Raw genomic sequence first — 20,190 nt, 5'->3', positions numbered from 1 at the left:
TATTAAATTTCAAATACACATGCATATCTGAAGACAAATTTGGGTAAAAGATATCAAATCATAGGTATTAAGAAACTGAGTGAAATGGAGGTTCATTGGCACAGTAATTTTGAGTTGACTTAAAGGATAAAATGTCATAGAGAGTAAGGCTTATTCAATATATGTCACCTCAAGTAAATTGCACACAGCAGGACCAACCTGCCTGTCCTGTCTCTTCTTCAATCCATGAAGGCAGGATTTTTGAACACTAGTAGTGCTAAAGCCAAAGGGGTTTGTCCTGATTAGAGAGAAGGGAAGGATTTGTCTCTAAGAGTCTCATTAGTTCCTGATCTCAATTTGCCCCCAAATAAAAATAAAACCCTTGTAAAAATATCAAGCTTACCATGAAAACACAACTCCAAAGTAAGTGTCCTAGCCCTGACCTTTCAACCTGACTGCCACACCTAACCTCCTCCATCTGGCAATTCTGGAGCCCCCACTGATGACTACCATTAAATACATATTTTGACAGTTTTGGCACAATAGATCTTTTACATGAAGTCATTTGGATGTACATATAATATGTCTTAACAGAAGCTTTTGAATTCTCACTGTTATATGAACTATTCTCTTTCTAGATGTGTTATAAACAAAGATGCATAAATAAAACATATTCCTTGTGGTAGGCTGAATTATAGCCCTGGAAAGAAGTCCATGCCCTAAACCTCAGAACCTGTGAATATGTTACCTTACGTGGAAAAACGACTCTGCAGATGTCTAACTTTTAACTGGTTAAAAAATAAGACAAAACTTTCTGGAGCAAACTTTTACCATTGTTACAAAAAAAAGGCTAGGATAGAGTTCATGAAGAGTTCATGGCTAATATATTTGAGAGCTTTATGATTCTTCATACTGAGCCCCAGAACAAAACAGCATTACCTACCTAGTTCAAGACATGCAGAGAAGAAAAGTTTCTCTCTTTGGTCAGGCTTTTTCTTAAGAAGTAAAAAGGGGAAACTGAGTCAAGAATTCCCAATATATTGTCTTGATTTTACCAACCAAATGAAACACACTTTCTCCCTAGGGGCATGGTGACCAAAAGCATGAAGAGGGGTTAGGAGTGTTATACTTATCTAACTCCCAGACGTGGAAGGAAACACTAGAAAAGAGAAAGGAAAACATCCCCCCAATAACGATCTTCTGAGATTGTTGCCAATGGACCTTCTATTCAGTCCTTTTATTCTTTATTTTTTATGAACTCAGTATTTAATTCTCAAGATAAAGGACATATTTGTAAGATGTGCTTCCCAAGAAAGTCTGACCTGTTGCTCATTTTAGCTGCTCATGTAGGGACCTTGTCTATCACTTATGTATTTCCTAATGTCTAGTTAAGAAGGGTTACATCTTCACATTGCCCTGGGAGACAATTAATTACATTTTTTTCCAGACCTTTCATTTCTAGTTAGTTTCCAATGCCCTTCCTAAAAATGCTGAGAAATTCTCAACAGTAACATGTTAAGCTAATGTCTACAGGGAACAATGAATATGCTCCCTGTAGCTCTTTAATGAATCATAACTCCTAGTTGAGACCCATCCATCATCTTGCAAATATCGTCTGTATTAATTCTTCCTCAAATGCCTTACCTACCGCCCATACTGAAACTTCTACCATTTCATACAATGTAATTCAATCTCCATGCACTGTGTCACCACAGATCAGACTTGCACTATATGCACAAGCTTCCTATAATCTTACTGTTCAATTCCCTGAACTTTTGCAAAAAGGTCAGATGAGACAAATCCCAGAAGTAGTTTTTGTTATATCTTAGTTTCCTATTGCTGAATAATAAGATTCCACAAATTAGTAGCTTTAGACCATTCCCATTCATTGGCTCACAGTTCTGTAAGTCAGAATTCTGGGCAGAGTGTGGCTAGGTTCTCTACTCAGGGTCTTACGAGGATGGAATCAAGCTATCGCCCTAGGGTTGTAGTTCTCATCTGGGCTCAGGTCCTCTTCCACACACACTGGTTAATGGCAGAATTCATTTCCTATGGCCGTGGGACTGTGTCCCCACTTTCCTACAGCTCTCTGTTCAGCCCCACATTCAGTTCCCAGCAGCTTCCCTTCTTACCAGCCGTTCAAACATGGATGTTTGCTTTCTTCCAGGCCAGCAAGAACACATTTGACTTCCTCTCCTGTGACCAGCCAGAGAAAAATCACTGCTTTTAAAAGTCTCATGTGATTACATTGAACACACCTAGATAATCTCCCTTTTTTAAAGTCAACTGTGCCACATAACTTAAACTAACTGTGGAAGTCAAAGTCCATCATTTTCACAGTCACTGGAATTATGCAGAATTATGCATACCTGGAATTATGCATACCAGGGGCATGAAATCCTGGGGACCGCTGTGGAATTCTGCCCAGCAAAATTGTTAATGATCTCTAGCCAGAGAAATGCCCAATTATTCCAATACTTTTTAAAAAATTTTTGAATTGCCCCCTTATCTTTGTACAACACTATCCAAATTGAACTGTCATTCAATATTTAAAGCCTTCTAAAACCTCTGATAAACATCTTGTAAATTTTTTCAGAAAGTCTAAATGAATTAGTGTAATAAACAGGGTACTAAGAACCAGACAGACCTTGGCAAGTGCCTGAATTCTACTTAATAGCCGTTAGACTTTAGCCAGTTAGCAAGGTAGTTATGGAGCTGTTTCGTCTGTTTCTTCTATAAAATAGAGACGATAATTCATACCCCTAGAAAATATTTAATGAATGTACTAAAATTCTTACCACAATGTCCCAGAGGGGTTAGCTAACAATTTTTGTTCTGTGTTTTTATTTCTTTTTCTTTTCATTTTGGTTCTGCTTGGTTTTTATTTAGATGCAAAGATCTCCAATAGATGAAACAGGCTAGATTTTGCCTTACATAAAAATGTTACTCTTCCACCAAGAATTTTCTATTATTCTCAATGAACTTTAGTATCCTAACAATTTATTACCAATGCCAGAAGCTTGCCTGGTATGGAAGTGCTGCTGTAATCTGTTCTCTCTCAAATGCTTATTATGGGAATCACATCAACCCAAGCATTGATCATTAAAATAATAAATTACATACCTGGGGCACCAGCACCATACCTTGAGTACTTTAAATATTGATTATGGGAAGTGATTTACTTATATTGTTTTTGTCCAATACATAAAATACATTCTACTTATATAACTTCACTCTAAAACTCTCCCATATCTAATAGAATAAATTTTAGCTGAGTTTCCTTTTCTACCATGAGTATATTTTCAGTGATCAAATTTGTTTCCTAGTTCACCTCTTCTGTTTTTTTTAATCTTCTGATAACTCACCATTTTAATTAATGGCTAATAAATTCTTTTCAAATGTCCTTCAGATTATATTAAATTTTACTTTTACTTTACACTTAACCTTCAACTCTTTCTAAGTTCCCTGATTCTCTTTCACAATATCTTCATTTTGAAAAAAGTCTTAATTTTTTATTTGGTTTTTCATTCATGTGTATGACTTTGCCACTTCATCATGCATGATTTGTGGTCAAGTTATTTTCTTGGAAATACATTGTGATGCTTTTAAATTACTTTGAGGTTTCTGTGGGGTGTTAACGAGTGATATTTTTTAAATATGTTTTAAATATTCTGTCAGTTTTTGTCACTTCTTTGTTTTATTTTCTATCATTAACACTCCCCTTCTGATGAATATTTTTTAGTTCCCCTCACTTTCACCAAAATGTTGAATTTTATCATGGCAAATTACCCGTTTAGTAATTTGTCATTCTTCTTGACCACTGCACAAAACTAAATCTATTATATTTCATCCCCCTTGAAGTTCTAAAGGAATTAAATCTTATCCAAATGTCTGACACCCACATTTTGTCCTGATTAAGATTCCTGCCAATCTATATGGGGATAACTATAGTGCCATATTATTATTATCTGGTTCTTCTTGCTTTGTCGAATATATCCAGCTAATTCTCATTATCTTAGTATTTTGCTACATTTTTATTCTTTAAATACAATATATCTACTTAGCAAGATTCTATTTACTTTCCTTGTCTAGTAATACTTTTATCCTGTGTGATTTAGAATCTAAACAATTTGGAATACCCGAAATGGGTAATTTGAGGAAAGTTAATGAAAATACTATTAATATTTACAACAATTCAGATAGGGTTTAAGAGAAGCAACAAGGAATGGTGCTGTGTCCCTGGACACAGTGACAGTGAGTGGAGAGCTATTTGAAGGGAAAAGCAGAAGGAATGATATTACTGGGACCCTGAGACACAGTTTTGTGCTGAGGGTAACAGAAACTGTGAACTTTAGTGAAAGATGCAACCAACCCACTGCAATCCCACAGGGTTAGAGTCAGGGGAATAAATATTCCAACATCACTCTCCTCCCTTCCTCCAATTTCTTGCCAGAAATCTCCATTGGCTGAAACCCAACTGGCAGTCAGAAAGTAAGGAAATCTTTGTAGCATCTGTTCTGAGCAGGAGTAGAGGGATGGAAAGTGAACATCAAAGGGCAAACTGAAGCAACCCAGCAGAAATACATTGGTATTTATACCACCATCTCAATTCCTTCCTAGAGAGATTACACCTTAGGAGCAACATGTGACACTGTTCAATTATTTTTCCTGAAGCCAGGCTCTGAAATACCATTCAATGCCCCAGTATTTTGCCAAGCATTCCATACCACCTTGGTTCCTGAAATTCATTTGGAAATATCTATATATTCCCCATTAAGATGAAACTTGATTCACCTCTCTGGGAAGCCTTCCATAAAATCCACATACAGACTCTGAAATACTTATTGTTTCTCAGGTGCAGTTCTTAGAAACAGCAATATCTTAAAAAATACCAATGAAATCAAATCAGTGTCTTCCTGTCAACTGAAATGTTGGTGCAGGGCCATCTTACTATATTTTCCCAGTAATGTTACTAGATGACCAAATGTTGGCTCCTTCCTTATTTATATTAGCACTGATGCTATAACGTTATCTGCTTTCTTTGTCCCTAGCAATTTACAATGATGATAAGGAAAAGGAATCTACGAAAAATTAATTCTTTTAGTCTAAAGAGTTTTAATCAAGGCAATTAATTCTTCTCATCTTAAAAGTGTTAATTTCTTTCTTCTCAAATACAATATATGAAACATCAGCCTTGCTAGTGGTTTTATAATGTCTGTTGTAATCTTACCAGTATTTTCATTCTAATTTTTTTCAGTTCTTCCTTACTGTTTGAGGGGTTATAAAAGTCACCACTGACATTGGAAAGTCTCTCCCAGTGGCTTACTATAGTGCCTGAAATTTCCGTCTTTAGAGAAACTTCCGTGATTGATATAGCACTTTATCTCCAGAAAGTTCTTATTAAGCGGACTTAGCTTACCTAAGAGAGGTAACATGCTGACACATTCACTGATCAGCTTCAAAGTCATCAGGCAAAAATAAGGAGCCATTGGTGTTTGGATGAAAGTTCCTGTTTAGAGACCTAAAGGCTTAACCTTCAGCCGATGGAATTAACCCCAGCTTTTATATCCAACGTATTTCTAGTTATGGGTAAAAGCAGAGGAGCATAGAGATTACCTATAAAAATTCTCATACCCAAAGCTGAGATTTATTCTCTTATCTGAAAATTAAGCCCCATGTATCTCTGAAGTCAGGAAGTATTTAAGCAAGACTCTCAGACAAATATTTGGACTGGTAAATTTTTATAAGGGATGACACTCAGGAAAAGTTCAGAACTAGAGGAAAGGTCTAGGGAGGCAACTGTATCTACACGTTAATAGGACCAGAAATATGGTAGGCAGTTGGATGTTCACAAGGGAAATGGGTATACTGCAAGCACATTTTGCCCCCCTCTCCAGTAAAAAAAAAAGATCGGGATCTGTCTTTCAGTCAAGGACTTACTGGCTACAGAACTCAAAATTATTCTTTGATGTTTTCTTTATGATAATGACACTCACACTTTCTCAATGTACAAGGCAATGTTTTAAGCTTTTTGTAGATGTTGGCTCCTTGAATCCTCTCAATAACTCCATGAAGCGGGTAACATTATCAACTCCATTTTACAGATGGGAAAAATCTGAGTCTCAGAGCAGTTAAGTAACTTATTCTAAGATCGGACACTGGGAAGTGGCAGACCTAGGAATCAACCCCTGACAATCTGATGCAGAAGCTTCAGACTTAACCACGACACACGCAGCCTCTCATGGACACATGGAATACGTCCTGCCACTCAGATCAATGTGTGCTGCTGTGTGAACAAATCATCTGTCTCTGTGGTCTCAGTGTATAGCTGGACCATAGCGGTCACTGCCCTGTTATTTAGAAAAGGCACTAGGTTAGGCCATGAATCCTGATACGGATAGGACACAAAAGCAACAATAAAGGTGGTCTGTGGAAACTTGAAATGAAACGTCTCTCCTTCTTGCTGTGCAGCCACCTTTGGAAAACTACATCCAAGCAAGATGAGGCATTGCAAAGCAATCCCTGCCATCAGGCATCTGCGGCAGGCTCATGCCTCTGGCAGCCTTAGGGAACAGGGAACATCTGCGGTAGCCATATGCCCCGAGGCCTGGTGTCACAGCCTGGAAGCGTATTCCCCGCTAAAGCTGGACCATGCTAAATAGGAGACCACCAATAGGAAGAAAAAGCCCTATTGTCACTAGTTTTCCAGGACATCCTTTCTGCTCCCTCTGCTATTCTGTAAAAATAGTGTTGGAATTAAAATAAAAATAAAAATCCCAATTTACAATGGTCAAACAGAAATAGGAACTTTTGTGAAAGGAAGAGAGGGCTGAGCTACCTAGAGAAATACCTTCACTCTCACCTTTTACTGCTTCTATCACTTGTGTCCCTGACATACCTAAAGAACCTAATATACACCTCAGTAAGGTCTCTACACCCATTGCAGAGGACTCTCAGAAGAGGGCTGAGCCACTTTCGATAATTTGTTGTTGTTTTAAATTGTGCTTTTTTCTATGCTGGGTGAAGTAGAGAATCCTGAAGATGTGTGCTGAAGTCGAGCTATGGAAGGATATAGATGGAGCTCTGTGTGACGTAGGTCATTCCTACCACCTATGAATAGGTACAAATGCCTCACTAGGTTGTGTGAAGACCTTGGCATACATTAAGACCATTTAGATCAGAATCCTGACTCTCCTACAAGAGCTGTGTGACTTGGGGGAAGTCACTTATTCTTTTCCCATCTCAAGATCCACTTATATAAAATGAGGATATTTAGCGTACGTACTTTCTTAAGGTTCTCATGAGGATCACACACAAAGGACTGAAAAGCTTGTAAAGGTTTCAGCATAATAACCAGCACAGAACAATTTTTTAATAAAAGTTAGCTATGATCAAAATCAGAAGTAGGAGGCCTGGGGACAATTAAATTGGTTGTCCTGGAAGTCACCGGGTTGTTCCGGAAGCTGCGGAGTCACCACACTTTTCCTCAGCCTGTGGTGCCACTTCTCCCACTTTCTACCTGTCACCATCATTGAAGACCTAGCTTCCTTCATGAAATCGTCCAGTTTCCTGAGAGGAATTACTTGTCCTCTCACCAGACACTCCATCACACTCCCATGAGTGGATTCTTTTTGTTTGGTTGTTGTTTTTTGTTTGTTTGCTTTTGTTTTTTAATAAACAAAATCCCTGTTTTTAGTCATGTTTGTAATTCCTCCAATTTCTGGTACAGTACCTTGTACACAGTGGGTACCCAACATGTTCTTCTTAAATTGTATTAATTGAAAATATGTTTTACTCATTCTAAGATAGGAAATAGATTCACATCATTTGTAACTTTTGTCCCTGCTCCAAAGTAGCAAACATAATGAGATCAAAATGTATGGTTCCTTTTGACAATCACACAGACATCATGAACAAAGCATGCCATGCATGCAGCCATGTAGCGCCTCAGTTAGCTACAGCATCCACACAGTTGGGGCCTAGCCCCAGGATTCTCATTGTGTTTTGACTTTGACAATGGTGTGCACATACCATGGCAACATGCAGATTTGCTCGTATTCTGAGTCAGCTCAATCAGTTCATTGTTAACGCAATTTGACTGAACAAACGGCAGTTTGGTGTGGGCGGTGGCGGGGGACCTGCTTTAAGTATATTTGAGGCTTGGGAACATTAATACATCTTGTGAAAAAAAAGATTTGAACCAAATAACCAAATATTTCCTTGAATATCAAAAAATGCAAAGTATTAAAAATTGTCACTAACATGCCACAAACTTCCTGATCATAAATGTAGACCCAGTTTGCCTGGAGACTGAGTGCAACATTGTGAATCAGCCTTAACTTGTTCTAACACTCAAATTTCCTACTACACTAATTCAATCCACAAAGTTCCAGAATTAAACGGAAACCTGAGCTGAGAAGTGGGTAATCCTCATAGTGCATTTTAAGAGACTACAGCTGATTTATGAGTCAGACAATGTGTGAGAGTTTTTCTTCCTAATTTCAATCACCAGATAATTTATCCATGGCTTATCAAATATAAAAAAGAGCTGAACTTGCTTTTTCCAATAATCAAATTTATAAGTATGAAGAGAACCTAATACCTGAGCAGAAATGCTAACATAGAATATGTCAATGGAAAGGAGTGATAGACAACAAATAATTATAAATTCACATATACTCATAGTTTGAAAAGGAAGAACTCCTGAGGAAACACTGTCAAAAATATTTCCTTGACTATGCCAGAGTTTTCTCATAAAATTTCTGGTGCAGAATATTAATGGATTATAGAATTAGGGCTTTGATGTTATAAGACCTGATCTCTGTAAAGTAGTATGAATTGGTCCTGGGATATGAGAAACTATCATATTTTATTTAGCAATAACCTTTTAACTTAGAACAAGTTTATGAGAAAATCATTGCTGCAAGATAAGTGATCAAATATGACAATGCTATTTTAATTGGATTTTTGAAAGCTCAGACCAGAACCAATACCAAGCAAAACATACTAAATAGGTGACAGTGACCTTTGGCATTCCCTTTCCTTTCCTGGCTCAGCCCTTTGTTCCCTGTCCTTTGTCCCTCTCCAGTAAGCACCTAGGTGACCTATGATATTTACTTTCCTCCCTCTCAGAAGGGTGTCTTTGAAACAGGGAGGGAGCACGACACAATTCAATATTTCTCAAAGACATTTCAAGGAGCTAGATGTTATCACAAATTTCTCTAAAACAGGACTTCAGAGTCAAGTAAATTTGGAAAATGCTACATAGAACAAAGTAAATTTGTTTGTTTTTGCAGAATTTCTCAAAATCTCTATTACACTAATATGCACTGAGCATCTCCTAAAGGAGGACATTTCCTAAATTGGATTAATTACAGCAAGCCCTTGCCAGTAACATCTATTAACAACTCATTCTTTGGGAAACACTAATGCAGAGGAAAGAGTGAATGCTGGAAGGTCCGAGTTCCAACCCTGGTTCTGCTACTTGCTTTAGAAGCTTCTCTTGAGACAAAGTTTTCTCACGAGAAACACGTACCACATAGAAGATATTCAGAAAATAGGAGCCATGATTTCATTATTTAATTATGCAGTTGTTAATGCTTATAGTAAGAATAATATGTAGGGACCCAAGGAACAGAATAGAGCATCCCTATTCTTTGAAATATCAGCTTAGAAAGCCCTAAGCTAATTTTTTTTTTTTTTTTTTTTAAGAAGAGTAGATGAGAAATGGTCATGAGCCAGTATAAGGCAGAATAGATTACAAAGAAATGTGGATCAGGGGACAGGCTGGGCAAGTAAATAATGCCTTTGTGCCTCCCAGTTGGCAGGAGAAGCGAATTCTGCCTGAGCCAGGAGTGCTGCAGAAATGGGCAAGACTGAGAGAAAGGGGTGGGAAGAGTTTTAATTTTCAGGCAATAACTTATAAAACATAAAAATCTCTTAGAATACACCTCATCCAAAAATCATGGAATTTAGAATCTTGCCATGATGAAGGAATTGGAACCCAAACATTCTGTCCTAATCACAGAAGTGACACGAAGTGCCCCAAGACCAGGAGAGAGGAGAAACTATATGTATGGCTCACTTTACATCTGCATAATGGGGATGATAATCATACCATCATCATTAAGTTTCTATGAGAATGTAAATGATATTACAGTAAGTCACGTAAAGCCCTCAAAACAGTGACTGGCACCTAATAAACGTTAGCTATTGGCATTACCCTTCTTCCTGAAATGTGCTTTCAAATCCTGATCATGGAACCTAGAGCAAGTCCAGAAATACTGATTGTTTCACACATTTCTGCTGCATACCAAATTCTACTGACTAGGAAGCTTGCCCAGTGGAGCCGAGTTCTGCTGTCATGAAAGATACCTGGTATACAGTGTGCTTTTTAAAGGCAACGAGACAATCCACAGGGACAGGAGAAATATAAGAAATAAACCAAGGGTCCCCTCCTCACTGAAAAGTTAAGGAGACACATTTTAGACTTTACATGATAAAAGGGCCTCCCTTCTGCTAAGTCCCCACCCCCACTTAAGTTGCTACTTGATGTACCTTCTCATCAGAAGACAAGAGGATTAAGCTGATGAGTTCCTGTCAAGCTCCTTAAAAGTTGAAGGATTCTATTGCATCATTGAATCTTTGAAGAAAGTTTACCCACTATTTCAAGTATTAACTCATTTGATCCCCAAAACAATTCTATGAAATAGAGATTATCCCCAGTGTACAGATGAGTAAACTGAGGTACCATGATCTTTAGTAAATTGCCAGAGATTTACTCAGCAGGTAAAGGATGAAGACAGGATCCAGATTCAGACAATCTGATTGGAGAGCTGGTACTCTCAAGCAATAGGCTATATACACTATTTCATACAGATTCTATGTACGTGGGAAATCAATTAACACTGAAGTGAGTCGCATTTGGCCAAGAGAACAAATATTAGAAAATTACTATATCTTGAAATGGATTTAGACTTTTCTTGAGCCTTGCTAAATAGTGGGACTTTATGCAACCACAATTTGGAATGGAATTATTTGTAAAAAAATATCAATCTACTTGTATATATTAATAAATATACTACAGTATGTCTAATTTAAAAAAGCAAGATCCCATCACATTAAAATTTTTTCCTGCTACCGCCACAGGTTTCAGTTAATCTAATTCGGTAAAACTCCTCCAAAGAATTTTCTATAATTATGTTCACTTCCTCTACTCTCATTCACTCTTGAATGCATTCCAAACAGCTTTATAGCCACTAATCTAACAAAATTTCTCCTGAAGAAGTAACTGTAACTCCATGATCTTTTCTCAGTCCCCACGGTGCCTGTCAACGATATTCACACAGTTGATCATACCCTCCTTTGAAACACTTCCTTTTCCTAGCCCCCGGAATACCACAATCTTGATTTTTCTTCCACCTCACTGTCTGCTCCTACCCAATCTTTGCCAGTTCTTCTTCATCTTCCCTTCTCTGATGCTGTAGTGCCTCTGGACTCAGGCCCCAGACTGTTCCATCTGCATTTATTCCCTGGGTGACTTCATCCAGTCTTTACATATAATGCATTCCCTAACAATTTCCAAATTCATATTCCCGGCTTGGACCAATCCCTGAACTGACTTGCAGCCTCCTGTATCTAACTGCCTTCTTCACAACTCCATTTAATATCTAATAAGCAATTTCAAAGTTATCATACTCAAAACCTAGGGATTTACACAATCCCCAAAGCTACCCACTCCCACAGGCTTTCCTGTTTTAATAAATGGTGTCTCCATTTTTCCAGTTCTTCAATTACCATATTTGGAGTCACCTGGAACCTCTCTCCCATCCTAGCCCATCCAATATATCAGCAAATCCTATTAGCTTTGCCTTCAAAACATCTCAAGCAGAACCCTTCTTACCACCTTCAGCAACACCCCCTTGGTTCAAACCACTCTCGTTGACATGTTTTCCTAACTGGCTTCCCTGCTTCCATCCTGGCCTCCCCTGCAAGCTATTCTCCACAATCACATGAAAGGGATAGTTTCAAGTCAAATTATGCCAATGCTCTGCATAAAACTCTTCAATCCTTTCCTGTCTAATCAGAGAAAAGTTTCAGATCCATGCCTTGGCCGCCTCTGTGGTGTGGCCCCTGGCTTCCCCTTTGGCCTTCTCTACTCTCCTTTCTTTGCCCTATCCCACAACCATCACACTGCTAAGTTACATTGGCTTCTACACTGTTCCTGCAAGATACAGGATGCCCTGCACACACAAACCACAGGCAGTAGAATAAAACACATGTAAAGCAGTTCAAAAGGGGGAGTCCTGGCATTTTTTTTTCTGAGACAAGGTCTCACCCTGTCACCTGCCTGGCATGTTATTTTAAAATGCAACTAGGTGTATGCCACAAATTTATTAATAAAGGAATAATGTTCATAATTATTCAGCGTACCTTGAGTTTGCTTGCTGTATGGCTAAAGTTAAAATTTACACATTCTAGAAATTTTATTTAAAATGAGCACTGTTCCCCCTAAACGCCTTTCCCACTTAAGGAATGTTTTCACTCAGAAGACAAAACATGAAAATGAACCTGAGTCTAACTAATATAAATACAATTGTATGTATAAGTTTATAAATAATGGATTTTATTGTAAATAAGTGGCTTCTTAACAAACACTATTTCATTTGAATGTAAGATTCATTTTAACAAGATCATTCTAATGAAAGATTCATTTTAGGGCCGGCACAGTGGCTCACGCCTGTAATCCTAGCACTCTGGGAGGCCGAGGCGGGAGGATTGCTTGAGCTTAGGAGTTTGAGATCAGCCTGAGCAAGAGTGAGACCCCAGTCTCTACTAAAAAATGGAAAGAAATTATCTGTACAACTAAAAATATATAGAAAAAGTAAGCCGGGCATGGTGGCACATGCCTGTAGTCCCAGCTACTCGGGAGGCTGAGGCAATAGGATTGCTTAAGCCCAGGAGTTTGAGGTTGCTGTGAGCTAGGCTGACGCTGTGGCACTCTACCCCGGGCAACAGAGCGAGACTCCAAAAAAAAGATTAATTTTAATAAGATCTGAACTTTTTTCTAGATTTCTTTAATTCTCTTACTTCTACATTATTAAATGAGTCTATTTTTCTTCATTGCTAGGTTAATGTTTGCTAGATTATGTTTCCATCACTCTTGCTCCTAATGTTGCATTAAAAAAAAAATATTTAGGAGCACATTGTGATAACTTTTTAGGATAATGTCACTTTACAAAAGTAGTACCTTGACAGAACTTGGAGTTTGTATAATTATGCAAGCTAAAATATTTTTGCTCTGTAAAATGTATTCTATTCTTCTCCTCTTCTAAATTCCATGTATCTCCTTTCATAGTCTGCCTTTCAGAAGGCTATGCAAGATTGATGGAGATATTAAATCACAAAACTAAAAAGAAAAGCATGTAAATATGAGTCTTCGGTTGATTTCAGAGAAGATATATTGCTTAATAGAAACTTATAGGAAGCAATGATAGTGGGTAATAAATACCAGATTAATTACACTTATTTAATATGTTGTGGAGCCAATGCATATAGCTGAACTTTTTTCTAAAACACTATAATTTTATGATGTTTTATACTAGACAGTAAATGTACAAGCATTTATATTGAAAGACATGATTTTGTCCCTTACTACTGAAAGCAAAATTACTCTATTCTATTACAAACCTATTAGATCTCTCTCCCTACATCTTTTATTGATTGATTTATCAAAACCTCATGTTTTCTGTTTTGTTTTACAATCAACAGTATATTCCAAATGTTGAAATATTTGAAACTGCTGAATAACAAATCTACAAATTCACAATAATATTCTAAATGATCCAGGAAATGTCGTTTTAAGTGGTAAAATCAATATGTATTTTGGTTCATTAGGAAAGTAAGTACATGATGGCTATTTCTAGCATCTCCTCAGACTGTCTGTTTAACCAGTGTGTATTGTGATGCCTGGCCTGAAGCACTGCTATTTTTAGGTCTAACGGAAGAGTCTTAAATTGTTTATTTTCTGTTTACTAAAGTCATCCCGTTTGTTACCATGGAAACTATTACAAGTGCTCTAGCTATTTCATTAAATAAATTGAAGATATAGCTGAAAAATGAAGGTGCAGCATGCCTTAACTAAAGCACTTTTTCTAACATCTATAAACCATTGCCATATTCATAGAAAATGTGAAATTAGGTAGTTCGAGAAAGATAAATTATAAAGTGAAATCTCATGTTTCATTGTCTTCCATTCTAACCTCAGAGACTTGTTTTTCTAGACGAAATGATCATCTCTGGCTCTACTAAAATTATACATCAAAAATTACCTGTATATACAAGTTTTTCTGATAAAACTAATACTAAAAACATTTACCATAAATAAAGAAGATATAGCTAGTAACTGAAGGTAAAGCATGCCATTCCTAAAGGATATTTTCCAACATCTATAAAACCATTGTCACATTTATAGAAAATGTGAAATTAGTTATAAATAAAGTCCTCCACATTTCAAATTTGAGAGGCTATTAATAGCACATAGCTATTAATCTGAATTATAGCTATTAATAGCACATAGGTATCCCCAACTTACAAAGAGTCTGTGTTCTAAAATTGTATTGTAAATCAATTCTTTGGAAATTGGAACATATTTACTCATAAAAACAATTTCATGAATAATTAGGTCTCTAGGCCCACCCTCAAAAGCCTTTTCCTGTGTTCCTGTAGCTTGAAATCTTCAAGCTATAGCAATATCAGTTATAACCTTTGTTCTCAACTCTAGCAGCAGTAGCCAAGATTCAGGCATCAGAAGAAAGGAAAGAGTTTCTCCTACTTGTTGTTAATATTTAGAGCTTACATAGGACACCATTTTGAAATACTAATATCCACTGGCCTTTGCAGATGTGGGGGCTCCCAACTACATTCTTCAGCTGTTGCCATTGTCCCTGGTCCCAGCCTCCAAGTGTCCTGGCACTTCCTTACATCTTCTGAAGTTTCGTGCCAGCCCAACTTTGCTCCCAACCTGCTCTTGCCTGTATATTGAACCATCACTCTCCTCAAGATTCGAGATGGTCTCAGCTAGTTGTGAGAAAAGAAAGCAAAATAGAGACTATTTCCTGAATGATTAAGAATGCTTTCTGAGGTTTTGCATTTTAAAAATACAATACTTTATTTGTAACTCAAATCTCTAGCCTATGAGATTTCCATTACCCTGACTAAAGAGAATATTAGTATTTAGAGGGTAAAGATTTGCGCAGGCTGCTTTGAGGGAATACTAGAAGTCAGTGCCAAGGAGTCAGTTAGAAGTCAGTTGACTTGAAAGAAATCAACTTCTCAATTTTATGCTCTAAATTTCGGATCTTTGGGTTTCTGTTGGAGGATGGATAGTGGTGGTTGATTATAAACTGAGTCTTCCCTTTGTCCATTTCCTTTCCAGATGATTACAATAAAGTATATCTTATTAGCAGTGTAATTCTGCTTCTAGAAGAATATCATGGTCTTGGTTGAAGATATCAAATTAACACAATAATATAGACAAAATTTTGTTCTTATTTTCTAACAGATTAAAAACCAAAAAAAAAAACCATTATAATTCGTGGTGCATATTTTGTATAAAAAAGGAAAGAATTTTTGGAATATATGTAAGACAGAGGCAATAATTTTCTATTTTACATCAAAGAAATAAGAAGAGAAAAAGGGCATAATTTGCTTAATGCTAAAATCAAGTTCACACAAAATGAGATATCTTCATTGTTTATACAGATGTATTTTAATAGATTTAGATTTAACCAAAATATATAAGGAAAGGCTAAGAATTATATTTCCAGAAAGTTAAAGAATATATATTTTTTTAAAATATTAACTATTACAGGGATGGGTGTAAAAGCAAATGAGATTCGATACTTCTGTTTTTGTACAACGTAGCAGTAACTGAATTTTCCTCTAAAGTCCTTCTGGCAAAACTTATGAACAGTTTATATATGCAATTAACTGTGAATTATAAAATCAAATTATTTTTATTGAATTTCCATGACCATTTAAGATAGGAAATTCTGTATGGAGTGTATTTCAATTTTAATATTACTGGTATTTCAAAATAAAGGTATGTTTTTGACTAATATTCATTTTTCATCTCCTTAGGGTCCACTTTCATTTGTAACACTCACATAATTCCAGTGAAAAACCAAGAAGGCGTGGCCATGATGTTCATCATTAATTTTGAATATGTGTCGGATGATAAAAATGCTGCCTCCCCAGAGAGGGTAAACCCAATATTACCAGTCAAAACTGTAAACCGTAAGTAAAAGGCAACATGTGTACAATGCTCGTGATAGTCTGTTACTGTAGCAATTTTAATACAGTCTTCATTTTGATTCAGTTCTCAAAATATCTTTACATTTGAAGTCAAATGTTTTATATAAGAAAGCCATAGCTGATGTTACCCTTTGGCACATTACAGAATTTATTGGCTGCTTTGGAAGCCATTCGACTTGGATATACCATAATTTATTCAAGCAGTCCCCTACTGACGGACATTTAAGTAGTTTCCAAACTTTGGCTATCACACGTAATGCCAGAGTGAATTGTGCATATGTATTTTCATATGTGTATATGAATATTCTTGGACAAGTTATCTTCATAGTCCAATAAGTGGGATTCCTGGGTTTAAGGGTAAATGCACATGTAATCTTTTCAGATACTGACAAATTTCACTCCATATGGTTTGTACCATTTTACACTTCCAACAGCAATATATTAGCTCTTTTCCTCAAAGCCATGCTACAAAGTGAGTCAGAATCAGTCTTCCTGATTTTTGTCATGACAGGTGAGAAGTATAACACCTCAAGTAGTTTTCATTTATATTTCTCTTATTATGAGTAAAGTTCATATATTTAAAAAGTATGGACATTTATTGTTTTGTGAACTATCCATTTCTCATACACATTTTCTATTGTTTCTTTCTTTATATTATCAATTTGTAAAATAAATTGCAAATAGCTTCCTCAGAAAATAATTTGCATTTATTTTTTCATGATTTTTATTATGCAGAAGGGTTTTTTTTTTTTTTTTTGTAATGTGGCTAAATTTACCAACCTTTTTCTTTGTTTCTTCTGAGTTTTTGAGTCATAATTAGAAAAGCTTTCACCACTCTAAGGTTGAAAATAAATTCACTTTTTTTCCTCTAGAACTCGTATAATTCCATATTTTAAGATCTCTGTTCCATTTAAGTTTATGTTGGCATATAGTGTAAGGTATAAAGTTAATTTATCTTTGTTATCAATGGCTCTCGTTCTAACATCATTTATTAAAAAGTCCATCTTTTCACCAATAATTTAAAATGCCACCTTTATTACATACTCAATTTCCTTGTATGCGTGAGTCTATTTCTGTACTTTCTATTCTGTTCTGTGATCTGTTTATCCTTCAGAATCATACTGTTTTACATATACAATTAATGTATGACACAGTATGCACCCTTTTGATTGATAATAATTTTTAGGGGTTTTGGGTTTTTTTTATTAATTTTCCATATCAACTTTAGAAACAACTTTCCTAGATCCATAATAAATCCTTTTAATATTTTTATTGGATTCATATTACTGATGTAGATTAACCTTCAGAATCATACTGTTTTACATATATAATTAATGTATGACACAGTATGCACCCTTTTGATTGATAATAATTTTTAGGGGTTTTGGGTTTTTTTTATTAATTTTCCATATCAACTGTAGAAACAACTTTCCTAGATCCATAATAAATCCTTTTAATATTTTTATTGGATTCATATTACTGATGTAGATTAACCTGAGGAGAATGCATATCTTTATGATGTTCAGTCATTCTATCCAAAAAGATGGTATATATTTTCATTTTTTAAGTCCAATTTTTGTGTCTTTCTGGAGTGTTTTAAAATTTTCCTCACTCGTTCACTTTGCTCCTTGGCAGTTAACTTTTTGTTGTCGCGGTTGTTGCTGTTATTATGTATGGGATCCTCTCTTTTGTTCTATCTTCTTGTAAAGGCAACTATTTTTTTCTGAATATGTTAATTTTACATCCAACCATCTTAATGAATTCTCTAAGATTTCAGTGTTTTGTACATTGACTCTCATGAGTTTTTCAAGTATTCTATCATATAAAATAGAGATTGTTTTACATTTTCCTTTCTAATTTCTATATGTTTAATAGTTTTATCTAAATGTACCAGCTAGGCTTGGCGCAGTGGCTCATGCCTGTAATCCTAGCACTCCGGGAGGCCGAGGTGGGAGGATTACTTGAGCTCAGGAGTTTGAGACCAGCCTGAGCAAGAGTGAGACCGTGTCTCTAATAAAAATAGAAAAATGAGCTGGGCGTAGATGTGCCTGTAGGCCCAGCTACTCAGGAGGCTGAGGCAGGAGGATCACTTTAGCCCAGGAGTTTAAGGTTGCAGTGAGCTATGATGACAACGCTGCACTCTACCCAGGGCGACAGAGCAAGACTCTGTCATAAATAAATAAATAAATAAATAAATAAGCCAGCTATTACCTCTAATGTACCATTAACAATAAATGAATGCTGATCATCATGCCTTGGCCCTGACTTTGCTTGAATGTCAACATTGTTTCCAATTCCACCATTGATTCAACTGGTGGCATGTGGGTTGAGTTGTGTGTGCTTTATAATTTTAAGGAAGTTTCAATTGACTTATTTTTATTAAGAATGGGTGCTGAGAATTGTAAAATTTTTTTTAAGCATCTGTGGAACTGAGTACGCTATTCTTTTCCTTATTTTTATGGTAAATTTTATAAATGGAGTTACTAACATGGAACCATTCTTGTATCCCTGGAAGAAGCCACATTTGGACACAATGCATTTCATTTTGAAATATGCTATTGGTTTCTCTTAACTAATATTAATTTAGCATTTTGCGTCAGTATTCTTTAGGGAGATTGGTTTGTAATTTTTGCCCATATATGTGCATTTTCTCAGGTGTTGGTATCAATGTTATAAATTACATCAAAAATAATTTGGAGTTTCTTCTCTATTTTTTATGCTATGGAACCATTTAAATAGTTTGGGGATTATCTAGACTTTAAAAGTCAGGTGTGATTCTCCTGTGACATCATCTAGGTCATTATTTGTAGTACTTATTTGTGTAGTGGCTCTTTGACAAGTTTCTTTTTCTTCCTTAGAAATTGGTCTACTCAAATTATCAATCTTAACTAGTGTCTGTTTTGCTAAATTTTATTTCCCTAGAAATTATTTATTTCATGTAGATTTTTAAAATTCATTTTAATAGAATTGCACAAAGTAGGTTTTTAGGATATTTTAGAAATTTCCTCTGTTTCTATAATTATTTACTTCTTGAAAATTTTCATCTCTTTTATTTTTTCTCCATTTAAAATTTTTTTATTTTTAAATTTCAGAATATTATGGGGGTATAAACATTTTAATTAATAATTTTATTTCCAAAGAACGTTTTATTGGTTTATTAATTGTTACTGTAGCAATTTTAATACAGTCTTCATTTTGATTCAGTTCTCAAAATATCTTTACATTTGAAGTCAAATGTTTTATATAAGAAAGCCATAGCTGATGTTACCCTTTGGCACATTACAGAATTTATTGGCTGCTTTGGAAGCCATTCGACTTGGATATACCATAATTTATTCAAGCAGTCCCCTACTGACGGACATTTAAGTAGTTTCCAAACTTTGGCTATCACACGTAATGCCAGAGTGAATTGTGCATATGTATTTTCATATGTGTATATGAATATTCTTGGACAAGTTATCTTCATAGTCCAATAAGTGGGATTCCTGGGTTTAAGGGTAAATGCACATGTAATCTTTTCAGATACTGACAAATTTCACTCCATATGGTTTGTACCATTTTACACTTCCAACAGCAATATATTAGCTCTTTTCCTCAAAGCCATGCTACAAAGTGAGTCAGAATCAGTCTTCCTGATTTTTGTCATGACAGGTGAGAAGTATAACACCTCAAGTAGTTTTCATTTATATTTCTCTTATTATGAGTAAAGTTCATATATTTAAAAAGTATGGACATTTATTGTTTTGTGAACTATCCATTTCTCATACACATTTTCTATTGTTTCTTTCTTTATATTATCAATTTGTAAAATAAATTGCAAATAGCTTCCTCAGAAAATAATTTGCATTTATTTTTTCATGATTTTTATTATGCAGAAGGGTTTTTTTTTTTTTTTTT

At 35.7% G+C, this 20,190-nt stretch overlaps 1 protein-coding gene across 1 annotated transcript in view; it reads left to right on the top strand.

The window, feature by feature from the left end:
* Positions 1–20,190, top strand: part of KCNH7 (potassium channel, voltage gated eag related subfamily H, member 7) — a 554,351-nt gene that overhangs the window by 379,085 nt on the left and 155,076 nt on the right. The window contains exon 3 of the mRNA XM_012655830.1: positions 16,120–16,275. Within this exon, the coding sequence (XP_012511284.1) occupies positions 16,120–16,275 (156 nt within the window). The remainder of the gene's footprint in view (positions 1–16,119; positions 16,276–20,190) is intronic.

The sequence above is a fragment of the Propithecus coquereli genome, unplaced genomic scaffold (assembly GCF_000956105.1).
Source record: "Propithecus coquereli isolate 6110/MARCELLA unplaced genomic scaffold, Pcoq_1.0 Scaffold49, whole genome shotgun sequence".
In the NCBI taxonomy this organism is placed as follows: Eukaryota; Metazoa; Chordata; class Mammalia; order Primates; family Indriidae; genus Propithecus; species Propithecus coquereli.
This window is presented reverse-complemented; position numbering and strand designations above follow the sequence as displayed.